The 15,171-nt window shown below is 40.0% G+C and overlaps 1 protein-coding gene across 2 annotated transcripts in view; it reads left to right on the top strand.

Annotated features, from left to right (window-relative positions):
• The first annotated feature begins 498 nt into the window (after positions 1-498).
• Positions 499-15,171, top strand: part of NAA35 (N-alpha-acetyltransferase 35, NatC auxiliary subunit) — a 48,081-nt gene continuing 33,408 nt past the window's right edge. Inside the window, exons 1-7 of one of the 2 annotated variants that reach the window (XM_084628246.1) lie at positions 499-612; positions 5,016-5,149; positions 7,982-8,015; positions 9,536-9,650; positions 11,560-11,634; positions 12,685-12,852; positions 13,611-13,677. In XM_084628246.1, the coding sequence (XP_084484372.1) occupies positions 5,026-5,149; positions 7,982-8,015; positions 9,536-9,650; positions 11,560-11,634; positions 12,685-12,852; positions 13,611-13,677 (583 nt within the window). In that variant the 5' untranslated portion in view covers positions 499-612; positions 5,016-5,025. Of the gene's footprint in view, positions 663-5,015; positions 5,150-7,981; positions 8,016-9,535; positions 9,651-11,559; positions 11,635-12,684; positions 12,853-13,610; positions 13,678-15,171 lie in introns of both variants that reach the window. The other variant, XM_084628247.1, reaches the window with a different exon arrangement.

Here is a 15,171-nt window from a genome sequence, read left to right as displayed (position 1 = left end):
TGATTGAAAAGCATAGGCTAACTTGTATTCTCAATAAATGTACTGTGCTGCCTTCTTCCCTATAAAGATCCTGTGTGCTTCTTATAAGCATAACACAGGAGCATCATTTAGGGAAAACTGAAGGCTTGTGGGACGATGCGTCAAGAACAGAGTTTTACGTTACAGCCTTCAAAGTCTGGGAGGGAGGAGAGGACAGCACAGTACATATAGACCCTATAGACCCGCGGGGGGAGCAGCAAACTCACTCGCCCAGGTGCAAAGAAGGAGGCCGGCCAGGGTCCGAGCCGGACCGCACCGTGCAGGAGTCCCACTCCTCACCCCTCCTCCCCCAGCCACACCCCCCCCCTCTCCGTCCGTCCCCTGTTCATAGTAAACTAAGCTCCCCGGGGGCAGTTTATTGGGTTTGCGCATGAGCAACCGCAGGCTACACCCCACCCACGCCGGGCCTCCTGGGAGGTGGAGGCTTGTGCACGCATGCGTTAGAACCTGCTCGTGAAATGCCGCCCTGCCAGGAGCCCGGGGTGATTTTGCGCATGCGCAGCAGCAGGGCCGAGCTCCGAACGAAGGGGGTGCCTTGGCTGGTTGCTGCGCGAGACGGAGGCAACGGGCACGGTGAGGTGACAGGGGCGTGACCCGCACAGGGCCCCGCGCGGCCCCGAGAGGTGAAGCCCCCTGTCCGGCGTGGGAGGGGCCACTCGTGGGCTGGGCCGGGCTTGGGCGCGCGTGTGGTACGGAGTCCCTCGCAGGCCTGCCTGCTGGGGCCCCCGCCAGGCCAGCCGCTGCGCTGCCCCGTGCCGCGGCCGCTGCGGCGCCTGGCCTGCGAGCTGCCCGCGCGGGGCCGACAGGGCCAGGGCAGGGTCACTGGGGTGCCGGCGGAGGCGCCTGCGTTCATCCCCACCGCTGGCAGTGCTACCCCCCGTGGTGTCCTCCCATTGGGACCTGCAGCAGCTTGGCGCTGGTGTCACAGGGGAAAACAATCGGCCTCTGTATCTCCTGTTCGCTTCTGTAAGGAAGATCTGGTTTCATTTATTTATTTTAACAGTTCCCCCGCTCTCCCCCACCCATTCTCTGCCCCCCACGATTATTGGAGAACTAGTGAAATGGTGGCAGCACCAAAGCTGGAGAGGGAAGGCTGAGCATAAGAACGGCTGTACTGGGTCAGACCAAAGGTCCATCAAGTGATCCATCCCCTGTCACCCAATCCCAGCTTCTGACAAACAGAGGCTAGGGACACCATCCCTGCCCATCCTGGCTAATAGCCATGGATGGACCTATCTTCCATGAATCTAACTAGGTCCCTTTTGAACCTTCACAGCAACCTTTGGCAAGGAGTTCCAGAGGTTGACAGTGCTTTGGCTGAAAATATACTTTCTTGTGTTTGTTTTAAACCTGCTACCCATTAATTTCATTTGGTGCCCCCTTGTTCTTGTATTATGAGAAGGAGTAAATAACACTTCCTTATTTACTTTGTCTATACCACTCATGATTTTATAGACCTCTATCATGTCCCCCCCTTAGTTACCTCTTTTCCAAGCTGAAAAGTCCTAGTCTTATTAATCGCTCCTCATACGGAAGCCGTTCTATACCCCTAATCATTTGTTGTTGCCCTTTTCTGAACCTTTTCCAATTCCAATATACCTTTTTTGAGATGGGGTGACCTCATCTGCATGCAGTATTCCAGGTGGGAGCGTACCATGGATTTATATAGAGGCAATATGATATTTTCTTTCTTACCTATCCTGTTCTTGATGATTCCCAACATTCTGTTTGCTTTTTGACTGCCGCTACACATTGAGTGGATGATTTCAGAGAACTATCCACAATGACTCCAAGATCTTTCTTGAGTGGTAACAGCAAATTTAGACCCCATCATTGTATATGTATAGTTAGGATTATGTTTTTCAATGTGCATTACTTTGCATTTATCAACATTAAATTTCATCTGCCATTTTGTTGCCCAGTCACCTAGTTTTGTGAGATCCTTTTGTCACTCTTCACAGTCTGCCTGGGACTTAACTATCTTGAGTAGTTTTGTATCATCTCACTGTTAACCATCTCACTGTTTTGCCATCTCACTGTTAACCCCTTTTTTCAGATCGTTTATGAATATGTTAAATAGGACTGGGCTCAGTACAGATCCCACTATTTACCTCTCTCCATTCTGAAAACTGACCATTTATTCCTACCCTTTGTTTCCTATCTTTCAACCAGTTACCAATCCATAAGAGAAGCTTCTCTCTTATCCCATGACTGCTTATTTTGCTTAAGAGCCTTTGGTGAGGGACCTTGTCAAAGACTTTCTGAAAATCTAAATACACTATAACCACTGGATCTCCTTTGTCCGCATGCTTGTTGACCCCCTCAAAGAATTCTAGTAGATTGGTGAGGCCTGATTTCCCTTTACAAAAACCACATTGACTATTTCCCAACAAATTATGTTCATCTATGTGTCTGACAATTTTGTTCTTCATGATAGTTTCAACCAGTTTGCCCTGTACTGAAGTGAGGCTTACAGGCCTGTAGTTGCCAGGGTCACCTCTGGAGCCCTTTTTAAAAATTGGCATCACATTAGCTGTCCTCCAGTCATTTGATACAGAAGCTGATTTAAATGATAGGTTACAGATGACAGTAGTCCTGCAATTTCACATTTGAGTTCCTTCAGAACTCTTGGGTGAATACCATCAAGTCTTGGAGACTTATTACTGTTTAGTTTATCAGTTTGTTCTAACCTCCTCTAATGACACCTCAATTTGGGACAGTTCCTCAGATCTGTCACCCAAAAAGAATGGCTCAGGTTTGGGAATCTCCCTCACGTCCTCAACAATGAAGACCGATTCAAAGAATTAATTTAGTTTCTCCGCAATGGCCTTATCGTCTTTGAGTGCTCCTTTAGCATCTTGATCATCCAGTGGCCCCACTAGTTGTTTAGCAGGCTTTCTGCTTCTGATGTATTTAAAAAAATATTTGCTATTACTTTTGGAGTCTTTGGCTAGCTGTTCTTCAAATTCTTTTTTGGTCTTTCTAATTATATTTTTACACTTCATTTCCAGAGTTTATGCTCTTTTCTATTTTCCTCATTAGGATTTATCTTCCACTTTTTAAAGGATGCCTTTTTGCCTCTCACTGCTTCTTTTACTTTGTTGTTTAACCACAGTGGCTCTTTTTTGGTTCTCTTATTATGTTTTTTAAATTGGGATATACATTTAAGTTGAGCCTCTATTAAGGTGTCTTTAAAAGTTTCCATGCAGCTTGCAGGAATTTTGCTTTTGGTACTGTACCTTATAATTTCTGTTTCACTAACCTCCTCATTTTTGTGTAGTTCCCCTTTCTGAAATTAAATGCTACGGTGTTGGGTTGCTGTGGAGTTTTCCCTGCCACAAGGATGTTAAATTTAATTATATTACGGTCATTATTACTAAGTGGTCCAGCTGTATTCACTTCTTGGACCTGATCCTGTGCTCCACTTAGGGCTAAATCAAGAATTGCCTCTCCTCTTGTGGGTTCCAGGACTAGCTGCTCCAAGAAGCAGTCATTTAAGGTGTCAAGAAACTTTATCTCAACATCCCTTCCTGAGGTGATGTATACCCAGTCAATATGGGGATAGTTGAAATCCCCCATTATTATTATTGAGTTTTTTAATTTTAATAGCCTCTCAAATCTCCCTGAGCATTTCAGAGTCACTTACACCATCCTGGTCAGGTGGTCTGTAATACAGCCCTACTGCTATATTCTTATTTTTCAAGCTTGGAATTACTATCCATAGAGATTCTATAGTACAATTTAGTTCATTTAAGATTTCTAGTTCATCTGATTCTACGCTTTCTTTCACATATAGTGCCACTCCCCCACCAGAACGACCTGTTCTGTCCTTCTGATATATTTTGTACCCAGCTATTACTGTGTCCCATTGATTATCCTCATTCCACCAAGTTTCTGTGATGCCTGTTAGATCAATATCCTAATTTAATACTAGGCACTCTAGTTCACCCATCTTATTATTTAGACTTCTAGCATTGGTATATAAGCATTTTAAAAACTTGTCATTTTTTGGCTGTCCCCTATTGCATGACATAATGGAATGGGACTTTTTTTCATTTGTCTGTTTCTCATTAGATCTTCCTGTATTTTATCATTTTCCATCCTCTCCTCCTTATTAGGACATAGCAATCGAAAGGGGAAGGGGCTTTTAAACTACCTGTTTTAAAACTCTTGAATTTTGGTTCTTAGGTGACTAACATTATTTACGGGACATCTTCACTAAATGTCCAGCGTAGCTTTTAACTGAGGGATGTTAGTGCTGAGAATCATCCATACCTCTCAGAGGAACTCCAGCAAAACCAGGGAAGACTAGGCTTGACATTTCTGATGTATCTAAAGTAAAACAAGCAAAGAGGTAGGAAGGAAGCCTACAGGCCTTTTCAGACACACGACTAATATTTTAATTCATTCTTAATAGGTTATCTTTTATGACGCACAGTTTAAAAATAATATTTGAGTCTGAATGTGCTTGCAAGTTACACGAAGATTACTATTACTGCAAAAGTGACTTACTTTGTACACCTGACTGTGTTCCGTTTGTAGTCAGTTTCACAGATTCTTCTTGTTTTGGGTCTTTCGCATAGCAATGAGAGAGAGAGAGAGAGATTTTTGCTTATTATAAAACTTCAAAAATTAAATGTTTAATACCCAAAATTCCTTTAAGCTTTTTTTAAAAATTGATTGTCTTTCAGGTTGAGTATGTAACTTTATTAATGGTTGTCCAGTCAAGGAGTAGTGATATTAACATTTTGCAGTCCTGGTTTTTGAGTTTATATAGTAAAATCTATTCAGGGGAAATTTTGAAAGAGATAACATCCTTTTTAAAGGAGTTGTCAAATTATGGGCTGTTGAACCTTCAATGTTGCCCTTTGAATTTACATCTGACTAGTTCATTTTTTTTCCTTATGCAAGATAAGCATTGGTTCCCATTAAATACTTTCTATAGTTTATTCTTGATCTATGATTTGTATTTATAGGTACAATATTATGGTTATGAAAGCTTCAGTAGAAGATGATGATTCAGGATGGGAGCTCAATATACCTGACAAGATGGAAAAGGGTAATACAAACTGGATCGATATTACCCAGGAATTTGAAGAGGCCTGTAGAGGTAAGTTGTACTTCTTAGACTCTTAAGGATTCCAATTTTTAAGAAGCCCAACCATAATTCTTGAAGTTGCCTTCTAGTCTAAGGCTCCACTCCTGCAATGAGCTCAGTACGGGTAGACTCCATTGACTTTATTGGAAGTATGCAGATTCAAGAGTCTGCCTGTGTCAAGTTTATAGTGGGATTGGGGTCCATGAGATGAGCAACCCTCTTCAGAAGATATAAACCTCCTTCCTTTTTTCAGGCTGCTTTCCTCCTTATGGTTTTTCTCATTCTGTTAAAAGAACAGGAGTACTTGTGGCATCTTAGAGACAAATTTATTTGAGCATAAGCTTTCGTGGGCTACAGCCCACTTCATTGGGTGGCATGCATCCGATGAAGTGGACTATAGCCCATGAAAGCTTGTGCTCAAATAAATTTGTTTGTCTCTAAGGTGCCACAAGTACTCCTGTTCTTTCTGCGGATACAGACTAACACGGCTGCTACTGGGAAATCTTGTTTATCCATACTGGACCTGTCTCCTGTTTTCCTGGAACTGTCAAATTTATCTAGACTGAACACAGTCCTGTATCCTAGAAATCGACTGTCCAGTGCTGATTTTTATTCATTTCTGCAATTGAATCAAAACCGATAAGTTTCTCATGAGAGGTAATACGTTCAGGTTATTGGGAGAAAAATACCTCCAGTTACTGTTAAGATTGCTACTCAGAGTTAATTTGCCTTGTGCGTAATTTTTAAACTGACCCTTGGTGCAACATTAAATCAAAAATAACTTTCTACCAGTATGTTACACACATTATTTTGCATGCACCATATGAGGATTTCCTTACTAATCTAGAAGGGGGATCCTCAAATGCTGTCTTAGACCAATTTTAAGTTCCCTTTGAATTGTTGGAATGGCACAAAGGGAGTGCCTTGGGTGATGGCATTGAGCAGGTGGTGTCACATTTCATGGTAACTATGCCTGTATTTCCTCTCTTAGTCCACCAAGGGTACTCCCAGCCATCACTCCTCTTGGGAGGAGACATGTGTCTTTCCCTCCTGATTGGGATGTTAGGGCTGCACAACTCCCTGATTTACACTGATATATTTCCAGCAAGCCAGACTGCCTAAACAGGCCAGCATCTGTGCTTTTGCTTTCTCTCTAGTGGCTATGAACAGTGTAATTGCCGGCAGTTACAAGTTACCACGCAATTCTTTCTAAGCAAGCACATTTATTTTTAAGGTAAAACCATTACAAGTAAAACATATTAAAAATAATAAAAGAACCTACATGCATGCTAAAAAGCTTACCAGAAGTCACCCCAACTCCACCCTTGAGCTCTAGTAGGTCAGTCTTTGAAAATCCACAACTGGGTTTTCTCCATTGTTACAAGTTCATAACTATCTCAGATTCCTAACCAACAGGTCAGCCTGTTTCTTTATACAGCTCAGGCCTTTGATCTCCAACCTCTGGGAACAGATAATCAGCAATCACCCTCTCTTCAGGGTGGAAGGGTTTTTGCATAACCGGAGGTAGGAATGTACATTAATCTCTCCTTAGGCGTTTCCCTGGAAATGCACTTACTGTCCTCAGAGTCCATTTTTGTCTGGTATATTTTCAGTATAGTCCTTTGGACCCCCACGTCTCACATCACATCCGTTCCCTAGAGAGGTTACGTACAATCCAGACCACAATTATATATGAACTTTGCATTTAATGCAATGGATCCCAAAGTTACTTAAACTTAATTCAATAAGGTTTTATGAGGATATTTGCAGGAAATTGCCATTATCTGTCTCTGACACTTCCAAGGGGCACCCTGGTTGTGAGGCACCTCGCTACCACCTGTACTTAGTGTGTGGAAGTCTTGTCTGTGCCTTCTGTTGTTCAGCTCCCTGACTCCATCAGCCTCTGGCAACACAAAGCACTATCCTTCAAGTCTCCAGAGGCCTCGCTGTCTCTGTACAGGTTAGAGAGAGCCACACACCAACCCCCAAGTTCTGCAAGTATTCCTCTGGAGTGCCCAGCTCCAGTTCCACTGAACATTCACAGAACTGTCAGAATCTATGCTTCCAAAGGAATAGCATGCACCAGCTTACAAGATTCCCAGCGTTTTGAGTTAAGAATGGCTGAGATCCCCTTTTCATAAAATCAATCTTACTGGCAACCTGTCTTCACAGATTGAAAGATGCCAGAACGCCTCTCTGCTCCCATAGATAGACCAGACCTTTGACCGTCACTTGAAAACATGATTTTCCCATCGCTCCTGCACTGTTTACCTCTTCTTGTTAGTTTCCTTCTATAGTCTCTGTCAGATCTTCATTAGCATTTGCCTCTTTGTGGTAATAGATTTCTACTGTGAGGTTCACCAAGGAGTTGTTGTCTCCCACCACCTATCTTGAGAAGTTTGTCTCTAGGCACACTACCATAGAGTATCCTGCCTTTAGCTGCAAGGTTTAGAAACATGATTTGCAACATATATTCCTAACTCCTCATGTTTTTTCTATACATATAGCTCACAATGATTATGATGACCTGTGTGACATAGGCTTTCATTGGCGACCTTACATGACATTCTTTTGGTGAATCCAGGGGACCCATCTATCCCTGTGTCCTCTGACAGTTGCATTAAGAGATCTTTGTGTCACGCTGTCACATTTGGTATTATATTTTGCCTTCAGCATCATAATATACATCAAAGAGCAACAATGCATGCCTTTCTTCTGTATCTCCTTCTTTTGTAAGGTAAAGCCTGATTAGCCAGTCGAGCAAGCTGTTTGGTTAAATATCTGTGATGAGCTGCTTTAGAGTAATATCCAAATTAATGATTTGTCCTGTTGTGTTCCTTCTAGAATTGAAGTTGGGAGAACTGCTTCATGACAAGCTGTGAGTATCCCATTGGGATATAATTTTTGAGATGGGAGTAATATATATTAGTATTTAGTGACCAACAAGATACTTAGTCTTTCTGATTTTGTCCTTATATGCAATCTTTTTATACTTTTTGTAGGAGTGCTTTCTGATTTTCTGGTCATAAAAGAGCTCCTGGTGGAGCAATATTGGCCTCTTACTAGTCTTCCTATATTTCCTTTGCATCAGAATAATTTGCAGTTGTGCCTTTAATATTGTCTCCTTGAGAAACTGACAGCTCTTCTGAAGTCCTCCTTCCCTTAGATTTTCTTCTCATGGACCTTACTTAGGAAATCTGAGTTTGTTAAAGTCTGATATTTTTTCTTTAAGTTTTCTTTATTCTGCTGCTCTCACTCCTTTTGTTTCCTTAAAATCATGAAATCTATCATTTAAAATGTCACTGTCATTTTAACATAAATAATGGGTAATATATAGTGTAAGGATGACAGGATTGAGGTTTGGATTCAGCAAAGCACTTGAATGAACATGTGCTTAGATTCCACTGATGTCAAAATCACTTCCATGAAACTTTCAACCATCTGAGTATTTTTATCTTGTCAGAAAAATATTTTTCAGGTGTTAATACCATGTTAACAAAGATAACATTATTAGTCAAATGTATATCAGATGCTTCAAAAATAATATTTTTGTACAAAAATTATACATCAAATCATTAAAGTCAGTAGGAAGTAAGCATCGGCCTACGTTTTGCAGCAGTATTTTGTGTGGCTTCTACTTTCTGAAGGCTGTGCACCAGGCTTGCTGAGTAGATTATATGCCAAAGTTGAGGCCTTGTCTGTTGTTTTCCATATACCAGCTTTAACCTGAATGTTATCTTACACATTTATTAGCAGGATTAATCATTATGACAGCAACAGAATATAGTGTCAGAAACTGGATTGTTTCTGCATGATTTTTATTAAACTGTTTAAAAATAAAACTGAAGCTTAAAACATGAATTCTGTATTTGTCGGGGTAGAAACGTAAATGTTTTCTCTGGTTGTGGCATAATCAAGACCAGTTTGTTTTAGTTAAAATCAGTTAAAGCTATCAGATATACATAATGGTCGGTCTCTAAGGGGACGATATGTATTATGAGTTCTGTCTCTGTGTGTGTGTGAAGGTACATACACGTAGGCACAGATACTTAGTAATTGGGTATTTGGCTAAAGAAGTGCTCTTCAGTTTAAAATAAATCCCAGGATTTTCAAGAGGACTTGAGACTCCATAAAAATTAGGTCCTTATAAGGTTCCTCAGATTGGGCACCTAACATCACTAGTCACTCTTCAGATTGGGCACCTAACATCACTAGTCACTCTTGACAGTCTTAGCTAGTGTGTTGACAAATGGCAAGCTCAAAACACATCACTTGTCAGTGTCTCAGTATTTAATAGTTTGATGCTGGTGCCTGATGATAGTGTGTGGAAATCCATTGCTTTGTGCAAATTAAATGATTGTATACTAAGTGTTTGTTGCTTTTCATTGTTGTCCTTAGTTTTGGTCTTTTTGAAGCCATGTCTGCTATTGAAATGATGGATCCCAAGATGGATGCTGGCATGATTGGAAACCAAGTTAATCGAAAGGTTCTTAACTTTGAGCAAGCTATCAAGGTTGGTGTCCCTTCCTTCCTTCCTTCCTTTTCTCCTTTTTATTGTCTGTTAATGCTGCCTTAAAAAAGAAAAGTAGAGTTTTAATAAATCATAGCTATGCACAACTTCAACAATCACATCAATGACCTATGTAGACTGAATGTTTCAACATTTAATAGAGAACTTGTATTATGATATTTTCCCTTCAGATATTTTCAGAAAAAATAACATGCCTTAGAATTTGAAGCCCTATTCATCTACAGAATAAGTACAATACAGATAACTGCAATATAAGTTTCCCCATGCTTCCCAATTGTATGCTTCTGAGATGAAGATTTATTAGATTATCTAGTCCTTTCTGCTGAAAGGATATTTCAGTCTCCTTGCCCATTCAGTACTTGGTCTCTCTACTGATATTGTAAATTGACACTGGATTTGATCATGTGGATTCCTGTTCACTAGGAACTGGACGGAGGCCAAGTAATTTAACAAAGGCCATGGAGCAGCACTCTGATGATGATCTTTCACTACTGATGTCCTCAAATTGAACTGATGAAGTAAAATTGAAAGATTCTGCATCCATCTTGTGGTATTCAGTCACCGTAGTTAGATAAGAAAAAGCAAACATTTTGAAAGAGTCAAAAGAGAAGCAGCTCTAAGAATACCTTCCTGATTTTTCAAAATGTGGATTTGGGTGCATTGAACAAATGGCTTCCTAACTGGTAAGGTATCATCTTTTAGGCTTTGATCCTGCAGTCAGTGGAGCTCTCTGCAGGCATTTGCACGCATGAAGTTTCTTATAAGACTGGCCCTTGTTTGTTAATCCAGTTTTTGCATCTATGGTGCATATTTTTAAATGTTAGTTTAACCAGTTTTATAACTTCTACAGGCTGCTTAATGATGCTAGAATGAAACTGCTGAGATATATTTGTCTATTTCTACCTATCAGTGTGACTTTTTTTTTGTAATGTGCTCATCACCATGATATCTACTGCAAAAATCTTCATAATTCCAAAGGTGTGGTTTCCACAGTCATGAATAGGGCCCTACCAAATTCACAGTCCATTTTTGTAAATTTCATGGTCATAGTATTTTAAAAATTTTGAATTTCATTATTTCAGATGTTTAAATCTCAAATTTCACAGCGTTGTAACAAAGCATGAATATTTATTGAAAAATGGCAAAATACAAAGTAAAGCCCTTAAGTCAGCACTTCTGAAGCTGGGGGGTCCCGACCCAGAAGGGGGTTGCAGATCTATTGTGTGTGCGGGCGTTGGGGGATGTAATGGAATTGCCACCATTACTTCTGCACTGGCTTCCGAACAGGATAGCTGGAGGACGGCAGCTGCTGGCTGGGTGCTGAGCTCTGAAGGCAGCATCGCTACCAGGAGCAGTGCAGCCTTCAGAGCTGGATTCCCAGCCAGCAGCTGCTGTTCTCCAGCCACCCAGCTCTGAATGCAGTGCCAACAGCAGCACTAGCACAGAAGTAAGGGTGGCAATACCGTACTATGCAACACTGCAGCACTGCATTCAGACCTGGAAGCTGCCACTCTCTGGCCACCCAACTCTGAAGGCAGCACAGAAGTAAGAGCAGCAATACTTCAACTCCTTTACAAGAGGCTTGAGACCCCCCTTTTCAGTCGGGTTTCCTAGTTTGAGAAACACAGTGTACATGTATATATACTTTTACCCTACATAATAAAAGAGTATAGGGTAAAAGTACACAAAAGACTAGTGACACGTTTTTCATTGCTATTAATTTTATAGGGTCCTAGATCAACAAAACCAACCAAATACAAATATCATGGTTGATGAACTTTTAAAATTAAATTAATGTTGTATTCTTTAAAATTCCCTTTCTGCTGTGCAAAGAATGACGTATCTATTGTTTGTATAATCTATCGCTTTCACATGTTTTTTTCTTTTTAAGGATGGCATCATTAAAATTAAAGATCTATCTTTACCTCAGATGATTGGGATAATGGATACTTGTTTTTGCTGCTTGGTAAGAATTTGCTCCTTTTAATGCTGTTTTAATACTTTCAAAACTGGAGTTTAAGTGATTAAGAAAAAGATGTAGGTTTCCTTGGTAAAGAAGGATTTTAGGGTAAATTGATCCATTGAGCAGACACATATTTACATACTGTATGTTTAAATTTGCTGTAACCATTAGTAGTTGGAGTGATAGTTCAGTAATTAGGGTCTCAAGAAACTTTGTGTTCTAAAAGAACCATTAGTTCAAAAAAAAATCTGGGATTTTGACTATGAAGTACTAGAGAGAGATTATAGAATCTTATTTACATTAGGAAATCTGATCAAATCCTATATATTTTCATTGTGGCTTCTTTACAATACAGATCTTTATATGCATAAGAGGTTATAAAGATATGTTAAAGGAGATGTGCAAATTTATTTTTAATTGAATGTGTAAACGTGTATGTGCTAAATGCCACAAAATAATTTTTAAAGGTATATTGGACATGTTTTAAACCGAAACTCTACTGTATTTCATAGTCTATGAAGATATTGAAGGACGTGCCTAGATGATTGAAGCTTTCTCTCTGTTCTCATTTACATCAGTTTCATGTTGTTATACCAAGAGGTCATGGAAAGGAAGCTATGTTTAGACTTGAAATTGTAGAATACTAATATATTTTAGCAGCAAATTACAGTTGTGACTTCTTACTTATGTAATGGAACATTAGAGGAATACATGTATAGTATGTAATTCACGTCCAGTGACAAGCTTACTTCCATAATTCTTGGACTGGGAACTTTGTAGAGGTAGCTTGTTCAACAAGTAAGGTGGTGCATAATACTCTAGTGTGTGTCCCCTTTCCTTCCTTTGATCCCCACCTCCACTTCCATAGCCAACAAATGAAGAGATGTTGATAGGTGTCAGAAATCCTCATTTGATCCTTTTTGCTGGATGGAAGGTTGGCACGATATGGAGTCTCTTTGAGGACTGATTTAGACAGGGTAAAATAGAAAAGGAATGGGAATATAAAAAAATGCAGACTCAAAAATAAAGTATGTACTTTTATTTTCTTTCTAGATAACATGGTTGGAAGGTCATTCCTTGGCACAAACAGTGTTTACTTGCCTATATATACATAATCCAGACTTCATAGAAGATCCTGCCATGAAGGCTTTTGCTCTGGGGATCCTAAAAATCTGTGATATTGCCAGAGAAAAAGTAAATAAAGCTGCAGTTTTTGAAGAGGTATGTTTCAATATGACCTGTGATTACAATATGTATAGCACCATAATTATTCGTGGTGCTTTACAGAAATTAAAAAATGGCTTGAAGAGTGAAGTTTAGGACTACATTATTGTAGAATGGTCTGGGAGAGTGGCTAATTTTCTTGAACAGAATATCACTGGTCACCTAATTTCTCTTACACTTTTTCCTGAATTCATTATTTGCTTTCTATGTGGTAGAATACGTGAGTGAGCAAATAAGAATGCTTTTATTCATAAACAGCTTATATATGAACAGAAAAGATGGCATAGGTCAGTAGAAAATTATTAATGCGGGGATTGCCTGCTATTGAAACCAGATGTTTTTGATCATTAGGATTTTTTTGTTTAGCTTTGAATTTTCTGCCCAGGATAAAGAGACAATGTGCTACACGCCTTCCCTTCCCCCCAGTATTGTACTGGGAGTCAGGAGATCTTGTCCTCTGCTCTGTGATTATTTTCCAATCGGTTAATGGTTTTAATACTTCACTTCTTTTTAAAGTGCTTTGAGATTTATGGATGGAAAGTACTATAGAAGAATAGTACTGTTAATATAATATATATTAAAACTATACCACAAATATTAAACCGGCCTCCTGAAATTCCCATTGGTTGCTGTGAAAGACTATAACTGCAATTTTGCATTGGGTGCAGAAATTTAGAAAAAAGTGTAGTTATTGCTGCTGTACTTCAAACATATGTTTTGGCTGAAAGCACCTAATTGTTCCATTTTACATTTAGGAAGATTTTCAGTCCATGACCTATGGGTTTAAAATGGCTAATAGTGTGACAGATCTTCGAGTTACAGGTAAAATTCAGAACTTTGTGGAAAAGAAAAGTCCTGAAATTTTCATGCTTTCAGTTCAGAGATCCATTTAAAAATGTGAATAAAATATGAGCCATTTCCATTATTACGTACATTTTTTTTCTTCCCATATATTCTGGTCAGAAATTTTCAATATGCATAACTAAAATTTAAAAAATGCTTAAACTGGAATCTTCTAATTTGGCTTGTTTGTAAAATCTGATTGACATTAATGTAAATAAATTTTGAAAAAAAAATGGTGAGGTAGTTTTAAAGCTGTGGGTATTTAAAGTCAGAATTTTGCATTTATGTGCATTATTTTTGCTGTTCTTTCAGTTGACCTGCATGTAGAGCTGGGGTTCTCAAACTTCATTGCACCAGGACCACTTTCTGACAACAAAGTTACTACATGACCTGGGGGTGGGAGGGAGAGGGATGGAGCCAAGCCCCACCACCCTGGGTGGGGATGGAGCTCAGGCTTCAGCTTCAGCCATGGGTCCTAGCAAAACTAATGCTGGCCCTGGCAACCCCATTAAAAGGAGGTCGTGTCCCACTTTGGGGTCCCGACCAACAGTTTGAGAACCGTTGATGTAGAGCAGGGGTCTCCAACGCGGTGCCTGCGGGCACCATGGCGCCTGCCGGGGCATTTTTGTGCACCCACAGATCACCCCACCGCCGAAATGCCGCCGAGAAGCGTTGCCGTTTCTCGGCGCCATTTCGGCAGCAACACTTCTTCCCGCTGCTACTTTTTGTGGCTGCATTTCGGCGGCAATGTGCTATTCCCACAAGAAAGGTTGGGAACCACTGTTGTAGAGAGATTGAGAAAACTTAAGGCATTAAGACAACTACTTAGTTCTGGATCAATCTGAAAACTCTGAGATGCCTAGAATTTAAGATTGGCTGAGTTCCAAATTTAACCTTTGTCAAGCCAAATAGCTTCATGTTATATTGCAAAGCTCCATTTGTAAAGAAACATTCTTAATGACCACAAATAAATAATTTTCATGCAAGGAACTAGCTTTAATGCAATGATGAGGTTGAGAAGTCAAACTCTTGTTTTGACAATAACTTAAGTGGAAATTAAAACTCTTGAGAGAACATTAGTCTTCTCCAAACGTGCAGTTATTTAGTTAGCTTCTAACAAACAGACATTGGGTGATCTTAACCGTGAATTTCCACAATCTCAATTGAGCACCTGCTCCCTCCTAACTTCCGTGCACATCTGTTGCACCGTAGTTAAGGTGGAGACTTTTGGAGTTTGAAACCTGCAGCTTTGGACATCTTAAATCCTTCATTTACATAGGGTTTTTTTGTACACTTGTAGATCTGTGGAGTTCACGAATTTGTTTTTCTGTAAATATTCCCAGCATCTGCATGCCTCTGATGTATGTGTTACCTAACTGTTGGTCCAGTTCCTAAAAAATACATATTCTTAGATTTAAATTTTGGCAACACTGATTACTGAAATTGCATTTGCTTTTGGTGACTTGTCCTCTG

This window comes from Lepidochelys olivacea (assembly GCF_965140295.1).
Source record: "Lepidochelys olivacea isolate rLepOli2 genome assembly, chromosome: 5".
Classification (NCBI taxonomy): Eukaryota; Metazoa; Chordata; order Testudines; family Cheloniidae; genus Lepidochelys; species Lepidochelys olivacea.
This window is presented reverse-complemented; position numbering and strand designations above follow the sequence as displayed.